Genomic DNA, 16,574 nt, shown 5'->3' with positions numbered 1-16,574 from the left:
ATCATGTAGTGCTGTTGATTTCACATGCTGTGCATACTCCTGGCATCTAGCATTGGGCCAGGATTTGTGCAAGTTCTTTTACTTCAAAGACTTGTCTAGTCGCAGGGTACTGCGACTCCACCTCTTGCTTGCAATGCACATGGCCATCAGCACCATCGGTAGATTGTTTTCCACACAGCTAGTGAGGATGGAGCTGGAGCCAAGCGATACAGGAGAGAACTAGAAAGATGACCATGTAAGAGAAGAAGGAATGACAACTGCAACAGCCAGAGGCGTCTGGGGAGGAGGGCAGACGCTTATGAATCTACAGCACTACATGCACCAATTGCTTACAGGATAATTAACATCTTCCGTTCGATGCACGGCTGACTGTAGACACACATGCTGTGCACAGACTATAGAGTAGAATACAGCCTTGCCTACCGTGTCTTGTTGGCGGGCTAACACGTGTACACCGTAGTGTTTACTGAAGGTATGTCGACCAAGTAGCTGCTTTAGAAATGTCTGCTCTAAGGATGTTCCAAAGGAAGGACGAGAGGGCCCTTTCTTTCTAGTAGAATGGGCTACAGGAGGACCAGGCAAAACCCTGTTTGGCTTTTGCGTAACAGGTTTGAATAAATCTAACTATTCATCTGTCTATGCCCAATTTAGATAATGCCTTTTCCTTACGTGACTCAGAAAAAGCAACAAACAGTTGAGTTTTTTGGAAGAGGTTAGTCCTACCGCATGGTTTCATTAAGGCTTGTTTAACATCTAAGGTATGAAGAGCCCTTTCTGCAACGGAGTCAGGTTGAGGAAAGAAGAATGGGAGTTCTATAGACTGGTTAAGATGGAAAAGAGAGACCACCATAGGAAGAAAAGTACGGTTAATGTGAAGGACAACAATATCTTTATGAACATGAAAGAAAGGTTCTTCCAAATTTAAAGCTCTCAATGGTGTGATAGCTACCAGGAAAGCTACTTTCCAAGAGAGAAATAGTAGGGCACATGACTGAGGGGCTCAAAAGGAGGACCCATAACTCTATACAGGACGATGTTAAGAATCCACACTGTGGGGGGGAAGCACCCAGGGAGGAATTACTCTTTTTAAGTCCTTCCATAAAAGCTTTATTGACTGGCATTCTAAAGTTGGAGGCATCTTGCCAATTTTGGAGATAAGTGGCCAGAGCAGCTAATTGTAGGCGAATGGAGGTGAAGGCTAACGTTAGGAGGTCTAGTGGGGAACAAACAGTGTTCTGAACGCTGGCTGCTATGGGGTCAATCTGGTTTCAAAAGCAGTAGCAGACAACCCTTTTCCATTTAGCAGCATAGGAGGCACAAGTAGTGTGCCTGCTTGCTTCTTTAAAAATATTCATGCATTCAGGAGGTAGATTGAGGTTATCAAACTCTAAGCCTTCAGGAGCCAGCCCGCAAGGTTCAGACTCCTGGGGTCAAGTTGCCTGATTTCTCCATGGTTCTGCGTGAGAAAGTCCGGAATGTAGGAGATCCTCCCATGCAGAACCACTGAAAGCTCGATGAAAGAGGTGAACCAGGGTTGTCTGGGCCAAGTGGGAGCCACCAGGATGGGTGTGAGGGAGGTTTGCTGCAGCCTTCGAACCATGAACGAAATACTCCGCCACCTCCACCATGCCCTGCTCTCATTACATGCCATGATCAATCATCTCCAAAATCAGCATTAAGTGCTCGGTATTCTGGCCACCGAGCACTGGCACAATCTAGACAGCAACAGTGCAAACTTCCCACTCATACAGCAACAGTGCAAGGGCACACCAGAAAGGGCACTCCTACGTGTGCGACAAGAACTCCAACTATTTCCATGCCTTCCCAATATATGCTAGATAGGGCAGGACAGTCGCAGTGGATGGCTCTCTGGTTTCCCCTCAACGGTTCCTTTATCAGGTGGGCAAATTGGCCCACCTCCTTCGTCCTTCACTGTGGCCGAGGATGCTCAACTTTGGGGTGTTTTCTCTTATGTCTTCCTACTGACCTGCGGCCTGGCAAGGTGACTGGTAGAAAGGAAAACAACACCTGCTCCATGAGCTTTGTCCCTCTTCCAGTATCAATACCCTGAATTCAGGTTACCCTTTGAGATAGAGATGGGAAGGGTGATTCTAGTCTTATAACCATAGTTTGTAAATTTATATAGCACAACTTATCACCCGTGAGGATATCCTGGTGCTGTCCATGGCACAAAGAGATTAAGTGATCAGCCCCAGAATCACAGGATGTTGCGCCAACACCGAGACTTAAGCCTGGATCCACAGCTCCTGAGTCGGCAGCTCTACCCGCTGTGCCACATTCTCTCCGACAGACTCTACAGCATATCAAGGCAGCATTTGCCTAACGAGTGTGTGCAAGATGCCTACCCATGGGAAGGGCAGGACAGGGCTGGGCGTGTGATGGACTGCCTGCTAAGCGAATCACATGGTAGTAAATACAACCCAGTGCCAATGTCTCTAGGTTTCCTCCTTTCGTTTAGTGCATTTGCAGAGAAGGGGAAAGCCCACCCATCTCTTATCCAAGACTTGCTTGTGATTCCCTGCAGGAGTCCTGGCGAGCAGTCTGCTGCCACAAAGCAGTTTCTTTCTTCCCGTGTGGAGCCCTAAGGTGCCCCGCACAGAGAAAACTAGGGATAATATCATCATACTCACCTCTTGACCTGATGAGGTGGGTGTTTCATATATTTTTTAGAGATTTACATGTTTGTAATATTGGGGTACTGATTCTAGAATGGTTTCCCTAAGAACACAAGCCTATAAGTTGTGTGAAAGGTGGGGAGTGTTTGTTTAAATGTGGACCCTGCAGCCAAGTATGTACACTAGTTTATTTTTATGTTTAACGATTATTATTGTGTTGTACATGTCATTGTGTACATCTTGATGTGATAAGACTTTTATGGATTAACGTTAACATGCATGGTTTCATGTTTTCATAAGATGATGCCGTATGAGGTTTAGCGACTACTACTAATGAGTTGTATATTTCATTGTGTATATCTTAATGTGATAAGACTTATGGATTAATGTTAATATGCATGTTTTCATTCTTTTTTAGGATGATACCCTAGGGGGTTCCAACACAGGGATATAGAGACTATGTTTATTTGAGAAAAAACGTTTTTTTCCTTGCTATTGATATGTATATATTTATGTTTTGTTTTTATTAGGTTTTTAATGTGTTTTAAATAAACAAGAGAGACTATTATCTGGTTTGTCTTGAAGAAGGTGGTTGCTATCAGAGAAATCCACCGAAACGCGTCTACGCATTTTTCTATTCATTTGATTGTATCCAAGGAATATGTTCATGCCCAATAGATGATTGTATTGATGGACATATGAACAGACAAATGAAATGAATTCCATGTGGAACAATCTAAATATGATGTGACCATTATATTGCACTTTTTCTTTGTCTCTCATTAATTATATATGTATGGTATTGTGGTTTTTTTATGCTTTGTTATGATCTTGATGAGGTTGTGATTTCTTTTTATTCAATTTTTAAACAAAAGAAGCAACACTGTTTTTAATAAATCCATATATATTTTGTATACACCTTGGTAGTGACTAGTATTTGTACTGTAATTGCCTAAGCGGGTCCGTTTTCGGACTGTGTATATGAGGATTGTGTGAATCTGTCCCATTGGAATTAGATCATTATAAGTGTGAAATGAGCATTGAGAACCTTTTGGTGATCCTAAGAGTACTCTGAATTTTTACTTACCTGTGGTACCCCTTCTCTTGGGTTGTGGGCTCGCTCCCTGTTTCATAAACAAGCCACAGAACCCAACTAATCTTGTGGGTGTGGATTCAGAGAACAAAGGAAGAGAGACACTTACCCAAAGTTTGATGGAGACAAATGGAAGTGTGGGCTCCCAGGGGAGTGTTGCTCTTCCACTGTCCTGCAAATAATTGGCCATCCTACCAAACGCCGACAACAGCAGAGCTTAAAACAAACATCCCACTATCTTCAGCCAGTCCATGGACGCAGGCTAATTTGCACTATATAGGACATGTGCGCCATGTTCTAATCAATACCAAGTAAAATCATGGATGTACTTTTTAACTAAGGCAGAAATTGGAAACCAGAATGTTATGTACAGCTTCAAGATCACGATGCAATACAGAGACTGCCACTTTACACATAATAGATGCTACCCTCTTGACCACAGATGAAAATGACTCCTCATATTACTGAACCTCTCAGATGCTTTCGACATTCCACCTCATACACATTCTCCAGTAGTGAATGCAAATCACCGGCAATGTCCTTCACTGGTTCTTCAGACAACCCCAGTTGGTTCATATGGGCATTTCCAGGTCACACAAGATGCTTATCAAATGTGGAGTCCCCCAGGGCACACCATGCTGTCTCCTGTCATCTTCAACTTTTACACGGAGCCGCATGGTGCCCTACATACAAAAAACAGCATCAAGATTGACCAATATGCTGATAATACACAAATCTACTTGAAAGTCTCCTCTGCTTTAGATATCCAACACCTCAAACACTGCTTGCACATCTTCCAGACCTTGATGTCCAGTGCCTACCTGAAGTTCTACTCAACCAAGACAGCATTCCTGCTATTTGCCATGAACAACGACAAGATGCAGTGCAAACTCGGCTCAATGGCATGAACCTTGATGGCTCTGAACCAACACTCTCACAGAATGCCAAATCTCTTGAATTCACCCTGGACACAATCCTCTTCCTCAAGGAACATATTGCCAAAAAAGCTTGCATGGTACAAACTCTCTCTTCTAAAGAAAGCCAAAGCATTTCATACAGAAAGCTACTCCAGAACTGCTCCACACTGGCACCCCTTAGGAGCATCCTATATGTCACAAAATGTTTCATCCAAGGTCTGAAGAAATATGATCGCATCACCCCCACCCTGATGATGCAACTTCATTTGCTCCTCTTGCCAGCCCGCACCATCTTCAAAACCAGCTGCATCATTTACAAAGCCATCACAACCAGCACTCCCGTATCTTGAAGACAAGCTCACCATCTCTGGTGGTCCTCAGCAGACCAGTAGCCAGGAAACCATCAGACTGCATACAAAGAAGTGTAAAACAGAAAAAAACAAGGCAGCAAGCCTTTTCCATCTGTGAACCGAGGATCTGGAACAACAATGCAGTATCCATCAGCACCACTGCAACAATGCTCCAATTTAGAAAAGAGTTGAAGATGCACCTCTTTAAAGAACACTACATCACAATGCATTAATTATACACAACTCAGCTTCCTCTCCTATTACTCAGTGAATTTAAGCTTGCCTTTGGCCATGTACAGTGTTTTGCTGCCTTTTGGCTATGTTCACGCTATAGAAATATTATATACATACATACATATGTAACATTTATGGTCTCTTCATTAACGTTCATACCAGATTTGGAAACTAGTTATTCACTGCTATGATTGAACATCAGTGGAAAGGAAAAGCAAAAGTTATGTTTTTATTGGTATGTCTTTGCTAAGGGCAGCATTGCAGAGACCCAACCAAAGCAATAGAATGGAGGGCAATGGTTTTCCCGTTTCACCCCCCTTCTCCCTCTTATCCCAGGCCTCTACCGACCAAAGAGAGGTGGACGAAGATCAACCATTGCTTTTCTGTGTCAGTGCAGTGCAGCACAGACCCACACTGAAAGGGGATTTCATCTGCTCTCCACACAGCCTGGCAGTGCAGTGCTGCATCAACACTGCCCTCTGATGGGCAACAGGAAGGGTGCCTTTCGGTGGGCATGGGGAAGGAACAGCAGGGGGTGGTGGGGAGAATGGTAGAATGTTGGGTATGGTTTTCTTTTTTACATTGTATTGGTGCTTTTGAGGATACTAGTAATGAGTAATGTGTTTCTAATAACTTGGTTTGGGTGAGGCAAGGTGTTACACTAACAAGATTGGTGGGGGGATCGGGATAGGAGGTTAAAATGATTAAACTATAGTATGGGGTGTTATGAGTTGAAGTGGGTACATCGTGTCTTCCCCTTTACTCATTCACATACGCAGTTAATCCGTAGTGTCAACTGTGCAGGGGAAGAGGACTGGGTGAAGCACACATCAACATTGTAAATGTGTAGCTCTAAACGATGGGACTGTTTTCAAGCTCGAGAATGCAAGCAGCATCACTGGATGTCAAATGGAACACTTTGGTGGAAAACAGCCCCATTATTGACAGAAACCAGCTTCTAACTGTGCATGGTGTTACTTCTCTTGTGCTTCAGTTTTTAATACCAATGAAAAAGGTCACCCCTAGTAAGGCACCGCCACATCAAGAAATACAAACGCGGGCACACTTTTTACCCACCATAGAATGAAATCTTAAAATGTGATGTGAAAATCAGGGTTGGCTCATTCACATGCACTGGGATACATACATTGTCAGAAAAGGTGCAGTTCTGTTGTATTGATTTGAGCTTTCTGGCCTGAAACAACAAAACTGAAAACTGGTGGAAATCTACAGGAATATTGAGAACTCACTTGCAGGACACCTTGGTTCGGTCTACCACCATGGTCCACTGTTGCTGATTGGTCGAAACCTCGATGTAGTAGCTGTAGCTTCGGTCATCACAGTCCCATAGCAACAACCTGTACAGAGGAGAGAACATCAACAAGAACATAGTATGAAAGGGATCACTCTCAAGAACCAGCCACTTATAATCCGTGCCCAATCAGATGCTGTCTGAAACACTGCCCCACACCCGTCCCCGTGTTCAGACACGTATCCTTCAAAGAACTGCCCTCCACCCTCTATCTTATTACCAAGACCCAAGAAACTTGTTGTCACAGAGGAAGTGTTTATTGGAAACAGATTTCATCATCTGCAACATGCATTTCAGCACTAATGAGTTTTTTCAAGATGTCTGTCTCCTGGACAAGCTGAGGCTGGTCCCCAGGCTCCATGATGAGACCTAGGATGCAGCTTCCAGCAGCCTCTCTTGATTAACAGAAACCTCTGCAAAGAGGTCACTGATGCAGTCTCTCTGTATACATCTGACAGTATCCAATGCTGCCATGTCCCCGACGCTTATCTTTACACAGGCCTCATTTCCACTGCCCGATGCAACATTTCTCTTCTCATATTCAGAATCCTACTCGGCTTGGATTTCATGCTAGAAGCTGTCATGAAAAACTTACTTACAGCGTACTCACAAGTAGCCAGTCAGCAAAAAAAATGCATTGTGTTAAACCTTGGGAGGTCATCAAACTATATAAATTACTTTTTGTATTTTTTTAAATCCAAGAGAACAAACCAGAAATTCACACTAAAGTGAGGGATGTTATTTATAATGACAAATTAAAGGGCGAAACCTGGAGACATTAAATACATATGGGATGAAACAATGTCATGTAAGTACTGTACCCCCAATGGTGAAAAGAAAGGCTCTTAATGGGAAATGAATACTTGATAATTATTTGCAAGACTTGATAATGTCATTCCATTTCTGATCGAGGGATACTAATGGGAGTAGGACTGCGAAAGAAGTGCGCTGTTCCTGTGCGCCCCATGCTCATTCCGCACCAAGGGACGAGAAAGAGTTTAACGGAGGAAGTAATGGAAATTGGGCGATGCACGAATACTGTTAATATTGTTGACCAAGCAACTATGAGGAGATATTGTACATTTTATTTCATGTCTGCAAAGCATGGGTAGTGTTTAAGATACTGTTTCAGAACTTGAAGTACCACAACAGCCATGGATGTTTGGTATATTTTTTTACATTACAGCCTTGAGAAAGCGGTAAGAATGCTGCGAAACACGTGTAGTCTGTTGCTGTTAAGTGTATTATATTAATCCAGAGGGGTCCCTATGATGACGTGGTATATGGCAACTCCTCCAGAAATGGGTACACCTGAGCAAGGAATTGAATACGTCACAGGTTTTCTACAGCTTGTTAACTTGCTGCATTTAAACAGACCTATAAACACCACACATAAAGGAAAACAGATGGAGTTGACCACAACATTGGCTTTTCCATATTCCATAATTAGTGTTAAGCAACACACACAAACGGCAGAAACTTCAAGAGAAGTTTTGAATAGTTGTTTAGATTTATGAATCAGAGGAAAAGGAATATTCTCACCTGACACAGTGACTGTTTACAGTATAACAATGACATACCGACAGAATACGGCATAACACTTATGAGATAAACACCAGTGGACCCTATGGATTTTCCCAGATGCCTTTTTTGTAAACAAGATGTTGCCAGGTTTCCCTGAGTCCAGGACTGTGTTGCTTGAACTCCAGCAACAAAATCTGTGCAGAAGTGCACATTAGCATGGTTGTCCTTCGGCCTTATTGCTGTTGCCATATAGACTGCCACGTAAGGGATATAATGGGGAAAATGATCAATGCATACTGTGCAATTTGCCCTTAGCAGCGATATTAAAATAGGTCTTTGGAAATCTGTCAAGGGAATGAAAATGGGTTTCTTATGGCACAAACGGCTGACTCATGGTCATGCTGACAGTGTGACCAATGGATTTCATATGAATACCACTTTTCATCAATGGCTGATACCTGTAAGCACACTTTGGAAGGGGGCTACTCTGGATGAGACTCTGTGAACAGGAGTGTGGATTTCCAATTGCCTGATGCCCAGGGCATCTTGTTTGGAGTCAAGGACATCAAGTATTCATGTTTTAGTCCTTTTGACAAGTAGACCTAATCCCCTGCAGCACAAGCCTCTTGGTTGCCAGTTCTCAGTACCACATTTATGGATCTGTGAAATAGCATTTTCTGTAGATGAATTAAGATGTGCATCTATACCTTGAATGTGAATTTACCTTGACAGAAATAAAAAATAAGAGGCGTTTGGCAGAACAGGAACAGTTGGTTTAATTAAACGCTGTGGCCAGGAAACAGTCATAGAAACGAATCCGAGGGCTGTGTCCACGTACATTCATTCTGAGTGCCATTACATATAGTCTTGGGAGCACCATAAAACAATTTGGATATCATTTGAAAAAAAGGAATATGGGCCTAGTCATGGAGCTGTAAATCAGGCCACTTGATAGCAAATGCAGGTGGGTCTCGACCTTTTGTGGACATGATGAGGGCCAGTGGGTGATGTGTCCTGATGCCCGACATAAGGAGCATGTGATCACTGCGTGAACTGTGGAAGCTGTGTTCTGATAGGCTGAGTGTTCTTAACTTCATGTGGATTCTAATTTTGTAAGAACATGTGCACCTACAGGAATATGTGCTTTATTGGGGACAATCTCCTGGGACCATTGTGATGTTGCTGCCTATCTGTGGTACTAATCTAGGCTTTCCTGTTCGTGCATTTGTCTATGCTGGTTACCTGCCACCCCACCTTGGAACTGTCAATCAGTAGCCGAGGTTGCAGTGCCTGCCTGATCATCTCACTTGGGGGGGTGGAATGGAATGGAATGGTGTACTTATAAAGCGCAACTGTCACTTCGGAAGGAGCCTTCTGGCCGTGGGTGAGGGAGTGGTCGTCTCAAGAGATTTTGACAAGAGTGATTCGATCTCGTTTTTGAACATACACGTATAGTTGCGTATGCCGACATCAATATTTACATATCAATATGTCCATGCTGTTAGACCTTGTAAATACAGTTCATTAGTGCAAAATCTTTATTAATATGGAAAAAACACTGTAAGGAAATGGTGCGAGCTCAGCTAGCACTACTGCGCGAGGTTTCAGTAAAAAATAAAATGTAAAATGTGTACACACATTTGCAAAGTTTATCAAGTTGGGCCTACCTACAATGCTCCTAGAGTGCTATGAGATTAAATGTAATTACTCGAAGAAGCCTGAAAGCAAGATTGACGGTTCTTAGATTTCGAAATAAAATGTAGACAAAAATTATCAACTAGAAGAAACAGGTTTTGCTAAACTGTGCAATTTTGAATACCATTTCTTTGAGGCATCCTTTAGTAAAATGTGCTTGATACAGGCTACCATTTCCCAAAAATCTTGGTATTAGAAACTTAGTGTAAAACCAGTTTTGGCAAGGGGTTGGGAAACAAGGAAAAACAATCAATGGCAAAGAAAATCCTTCTGGCAGTGGTTGCCAGGCTTTTAGATTTGTCAATGTGTGTTTTGTTCTTACATGGTTCTTGTAAAACATTTTTTTTGTGGGAGTTGCCGGGCCCTCACCAATGTGAAAAAATATCAGATAACAGCAAAAATCTTTTTTTTGTCTAAAAATGTGCACCCTGTTGTAGTAGATCCTGGAACTAATGGAAACCACTCTGTGTACCTATGATAATATATATACAAATTTAATAAAAATAAAAGACATTGGCTAATGCCAGATGCAATTAGGGACCCAAATATTAAATAAAGTCACAAAAGCGCACCCATGGTATATGTATTCGCATTATTTCAGGTTTACGACTTTCAAGAATTCACAAGTATTTAAAGAAATAAGCATGGAAACTACTCCTTTGTGAACTGCATTTTTGTGTGAGCAAATATACATGTATATGTTTGCTCATGCAAGAATCCGTTGAGCTTTTGCAAGTTAACTTAACCTACAAACCTTTTTTCCTCCAACCCTGGGAAAAGCTTTACTTCTGCCCTTGTCAGTTGTACATTTTCAACGTGTCCCAGTGAGAGAAGAGTTGGTAAAAACCCTTAAACATGCAAGTTTGCAGGTGTGCACGGAGTCAAAGGGGTATTCTAACCCTTGAACTACCACTTCTTGCTACTTCCATCTCCAGTATGTAGAGGTGGGAAAATCAAGCAATTGCTAGAATCAGGGGTTTGTCGAGCGCTGCTACTCACGTGTGAGGGTCTCGAGGCGCAGAGGGGGAGTGGGGCTGCTGAATACAAACTCTGCTACCGTACGAGTCCTGGCATAATCACAGAGGCTATTTTCAGAGCTCTGTTTCAATGAGATCGCTGCCATAATTTGTCACTGTACTGCATGGCAGCAAAGTGACAGTGGACTTTTTACAGGACAAGAAGATTTATGAAGCATTTCATCCCGCAGAAGCAGATATTTTATAAAACTTCACACCCCTGTGCAAACAACTCAGTAACGGAATTAGGGTAAACAATATGTATCAAACCCACACTACGTGTTGCTGCAGCTCTCTGGACATGTGCATGGCTACAATAATGTGTACAAGAATAAGTGTAAGAATATTAGACGGCACAACACACAAAAACAATCGAGGGTACAGAGTACAAATGCTAAATATATATGAACAGAGGCTGTATAATGTACCTGTTCAAGCCCTTAGGTGAAAACCCCAACAATGTATTGATGCTTATTTGAATTTAAAATAGGCAAGGCAGAGAAGTAGAACACCAGTGTTCATGAGACACGAGCATCGTCTGGGGCAAAGGACTAGCTTATCTAGGAAGACGTTGAGGTATGAAGGCTTAGATGACAAAAGCTGGAGCCCACTGACCCTCCGGACAGATGCTATTGCCATTAGAAAGTCAGTCTTGAAAGTTAGATGACGGAGAGGACACTTGTGTAACGGCTCAAAAGAAGCGCACCTCAGGAAAGTCCGAACTAAATTTAGGTCCCACTGAGGCATGATGAAGGGTGAAGGTGAGAACAAGTGTTGGAGACTTTTCAGAAACCTATGTACAATAGGAGACTTGAAAAGGGATGGCTGATCAGTCAACCGCATAAAGGCACAGATGGCAGAAAGATAGCCTTCCACGGTGCCCAAAGCAGAGCCTTGCTGGGCAAGAGAGAGAACAGAAGGACCGGAGAAGGGGGTAGGGAGCAGAAAGGGGTGGGCTCAACTACTGTACTAGTGTGCAGTAGTTGTCTGCACACTAGGCCACAAACTGGCCCCAACGGCTGGTGTATACTGTCTTGCTGGAGGGACGCCTGGCTGCTAAGATGACACTACAGACTTGAGGTGGAAGTTTGAAAGCTGTCAACTGTCACCGCTCGATCTCCAAGTGTGAAAGCAGAGTATTGACAGGTCCAGGTGAAAAACCCTCCCCTGCTGCTGTGACAGAAGATCCTCCCTTTGGGGCAGCCAGATCGAAGGACCACTGTCCATGCTAAGAAACTCAGGATACCAGACACTCCGAGCCCAGTCGACAGCCACAAGGATCTCTTGGGCCCGATCGTCCAGGATCTTCTTGAAACCTTTGGGCAGTAATGGCATGTGCGGAAAGGTGTACAGGAGGCCAAATGGTTGGAGTTCTGCAGCTGCTTAGAACAGGTTCCACTTGAGACAAAAAGCCTCTCCAAGCGAAAGCTGCCTTGGAAACTCCAGCACTCAGAACTGCTGACATTACATGTTATCGGCAATGGTGAACAGATCCAGCCAAGGTTCTCCCCACTGCTGAAAGAGAACTTGCACCACCTCTGATGGAGACGCCATTCATGATCCGCTATTCATCTTTGGCTGAGTTTGCCTGCCCATATCACAAGGATTCCCCTGATGCTGTGTCCACTGGAACTTTAGGTCCCACTGCAGAGCCCTCATATGCCAGCAGGCATTTGTCACAAGCAGGATGTAGGTGGCCATGAGGCCTGGCAGCCTCAGAGTCAGTCTCACCAAAATGCAGGATAGAGGATGAAACAGGTATCGTAGCCTGAATATCCTGGACTTGCCGTACGAGAGGACAAGCTCGAACTGCACTGTGTCCAGAACAGACCAGATGAAAGGGAGAGTTGAGAAGGGGTCAGATGTGACTTCGGCATGTTGACGGTGAACCCCAGCGAATGCAGCAGGTCCGTCGTAGTCTGGAGGTGGGATACGAGCAAGACGTACGTGAGAGCTTCATTAATTGGAAGAGGAGGATCTGAAGGGGTGACTCCCGGTTGAAACATCTTAGTCAAGACGTTTGCCTTGACAGCTGCGGAGAGCTAAAGGGCCAGGACCTAGGACACCCAGGACCTTGGCCACCCTCATGAGGCTTCCTTCTCCATAGCCACAAGAGGTGTCTAGTCCACTGGCATCCACCAGATCCTCACAACAGGTGTCCTCACTTGGGTCTAAGTGCTGGTATTCTGCACTGTCCAGTGGCCCCTTCAAATCTTCCTCAAGTCCCAGCTCACAGGAATAGGGCTTAGGCTCCGGTCTGAAGTGAAAGGTTCCAGTCGACACGGGAGTTGGGTGATGCCCCTCTGGCTCCGTTTCGGAGTCAGGGATAAGAATGCAAGAGAGGCGATAGTGGGACTGGCCCCGGGGAAGGTAAAGATGGCCCCACCGGCACCGGTCCAGATCCATCTGTGGATCCAAGGGGCCCAAATGGCGCAGAGTGCGGACCCACTGGCTGGGAACCAGTAGGGGCCCCTCCCAAACCTGTGGGTCCAAAGGCAATCGAGCAGAGACGGCCCACTCAAATATGAGGTGCATGGCCTCATAAAATTCTCAGAGTTGGGCGGAGGTGACTCCAGCTTCCGGAAATTCAGAGAGGCGCTGTTAGAAAGTCATCCATTTGCGCTGTTCACCCCCATTTGTTGCTGAGTGATACTTGTGGTAACGGACTCTGACTGTACCCTGGGCTCTGCTAACCAGGCCCAGTGCTATGTTTAAAAAGGTACATGTAATAGGGTACACTTACAAGTGCAAGTAAGTCCCTAGTATATAATAGAGCTAGAGGGTTCAAACTACCTATAAGCCCCTAGTATATAAGCAGCCATGGAAGTGTAGAGGTCCAGCAGTTTTTTTGGATATGAATGCGTGCACTGCTTAGTGCCTGTTGTCATTTTTAAAGGCAGACTTGCTTAGCAGACTAGAAACGTAAATTGTATGCAAGTTCGACTTTGGTGGTATGGGCACTTTAAAGTGATCCCGTGTGTAACTGCTTTGCCGCTGTAGCTGCCCTCCCGCTATCCCTGTGACCAGGAACCCCGTGAATTGCACCCCTGACAGCGGCTGCACCCGCCCGCCAGTCTCCAGCTGCCCGGCCGCTCGAAATACCACCAAGAGCGGGGGCGCCAGGAGGAGACCGGCGAGGGGCTACACTCCAAGATCCAGAAGCCCTTGCGAGCTTGCAGCGACGTGAGTGTGCGCCAGGCGGCGCTTTAAATCACCATCAAACCCGTCTCGCGGGACGCGAGCGGGACGCTGGGCGAAGCCTGGGCCAAGGGTGGGCCCGTCTTAGCCCGTCAAAGACCGGAGGAGACTGGGCTGGGCCCACCTCCCCAAGATCATCTACAATACAAGAGTCTGATCAGTAAGTAATTTGTGCACGCAAAGTCATCAATGCGTTGATCTGAAATCACTTTTTCTCTACTGCCTCTCCTGTCTATCAGCGCATAAATGTCTACTAGAGGCTCTAGGAGCAAAACCCTGAAAAACATGACATCTACTGTTGGTCCTATCGATCTTTTCATCACCAAAGTGAATCAAACCATCGACCAAACGGTAATGTTGATCGACCGACGAGTATCCTACGAATTAGATCAGGCCAGACGCTCGTCAATGGGCCTGATAGCACAAGCACAAACCCCAAACGGTCCATTACAAAAATCTATAAATCTGGAAACAAACGCGGACATCCATGTAATCCCAAACACCGTGGATCTTTCCGTATCACTACAACTTTCAGACTCACAATTGAGTCAAGATCTGGAACAGACCCCTGACATTTTTGCCAGCCCGCAGCGAAAATCTGCTGAACTCACACAACGTGAGTCAAGAGGGATTAGGGAAGGAGCAATTTCGAAAGTGCAACATCATAAAGAAAATCTCCAAAAAATTTCTATAAACAAAGATGCAGTAAACTCAAACTCAGATTCACTCATCAAAACGCGTGATCCAAATAACGCTCCACATTCACATAACGACAAAACTGTTGCTACTTTGGACTCCAACAGTAACACCAATTCCGAGGTATTGTTAGTCGAAGATCACAATGAAAGATCCAATTCTAAACTAACTCATAAGAAGCCGGTGGCTTGTACCATAACAGAAAACGTACTTAACAACAAAATACAAGCTTCTCTACTAAAAGAAATAGCTGAAATGGTCAAGCACCAGCTCCAACCGCTTCAAAAAAGCATACAAATTATAGAAAAGCAATTAGCAATACTGGTCGAAAACTCAAAAACAACCTCTAATCCGAGAAATAAAGATCATTTAAATCTACCAGGACTTAAGGTCTCATCAAGTATTGTACAATCCATAGACAAATCAAAACAACCAGTTAGTAGTATGGCCACCATAAATAATACAAATACTAAATCAGCTGAGATAACAAAAACAATCACTAACAATCAGATACCCTCACCAAAGAACAAGACTACTCAAGAAACTCCTAATACAGCTACAGGCTCTCAAAACAAATCACCAGGAAAACTCCCTAGCGTAGATGGTGCGGACAAAAAAGCTCCTCCAGTAAAAACCCCTTCTACAGTTCCTACTTTGAATACCTTTGGTTATGATCAGACACAGAGACAATTTAACAAATCAGAACGGTCAAATAAAAAACGGCCAAAATTGGTAAATCTTCCACCGGAAGCAGCACCTTTTGTTTTCATCTTAATAGGTGTTCCAGAACTGAATAACGACACAGAAGAACCAACTTGGTCATTATTTAATAAAACTCGATACTGGTTAAATACCAACAGACCTAACCATCCAAACAACATCACCAGTATCTCAACTGTGAAAAGGGTTTCATGGATAGGTCATCAACCTAAAACAATATCTGGAGACTGTATAATTGTCAATCTCGAAAATCCCCGTGCAGTGGAATACATATGCTCTTGGGATCAATCAGGTAATACAGGAGGAATAAAGGTTAAACGTCTATCCTTCTTTTACCCCCAACAAAATCGTCGCCCTGATGACTTCAATTGCCCCCCAGAAAGGTCCTGGAACCACCATGGTCATGAACAGAGAAACCAAAATCAGAGATACTGGGACCAAGGACACAATCAGAGAAACCGAAACCAGGGACACTGGGGCCAAGTAAACAACCAGAGAAACTGGAATCAGGGAGATTGGGATCAAGGAAATAATTATTCGAGCTGGCATCAGGAAGATTGGGGTCACGACTACAACGACCGGGGCGATTGGAACAATTATGGCAGAAGGTCACGACAACCACTTCACAGAGACACATGGGCTGGAATACCAACATCAAATAGTTATAGCTGCCTGGACATGGTCGACTGACCACCATCAAACCCCTGTACTGTGACCAATTCGCACTACATTAGAGAGTGCTTTGAAAGACCAGCTGAACACCCGGTGACCACGATCTCAAACAAAATCCAAGGTTCACCAAAAGCGAGACAACTGGAACCAAAAGTAACGACAAAATTCCCACCTACGGTAAAACAGGCCGAAGTCCTTCCGTGTATAACGAATGTCAGCAACAGACCAACAACTTCGTTACAAACCTCCCTAAGGTCACCTGTCAATCCTATTAAATACCATGACAGGAACTTGTTATCCTGGAACGTGGCGGGACTAGCAACCAAAAATATGGAAAGCAGCTTCTTAGATTTGGTTCACTCAAGCGACATAGTCTGTCTACAAGAGACATGGCTAAATAATCCAATCCATCTTGTGGGATATAGAACATACTTCTCCCAGGCAACAAAATCAATTTCAGGGAGAAGTAAAGGAGGTTTAACCACATATATCTCCAACCTTTGGCCATGTC

At 44.1% G+C, this 16,574-nt stretch overlaps 1 protein-coding gene across 2 annotated transcripts in view; it reads right to left on the bottom strand.

Annotated features, from left to right (window-relative positions):
- BTBD9 (BTB domain containing 9) overlaps positions 1 to 16,574 on the bottom strand; it is a 751,707-nt gene that overhangs the window by 233,952 nt on the left and 501,181 nt on the right. For both annotated transcript variants that reach the window (XM_078647358.1, XM_078647359.1), the window contains one exon: positions 6,481 to 6,588. In XM_078647358.1, the coding sequence (XP_078503484.1) occupies positions 6,481 to 6,588 (108 nt within the window). The remainder of the gene's footprint in view (positions 1 to 6,480; positions 6,589 to 16,574) is intronic.

Source organism: Lissotriton helveticus, chromosome 6, assembly GCF_964261635.1.
Source record: "Lissotriton helveticus chromosome 6, aLisHel1.1, whole genome shotgun sequence".
NCBI classification, from domain to species: Eukaryota; Metazoa; Chordata; class Amphibia; order Caudata; family Salamandridae; genus Lissotriton; species Lissotriton helveticus.
The sequence above is the reverse complement of the archived record's forward strand: the minus strand, read 5'-3'. Positions and strand labels throughout refer to the sequence as shown.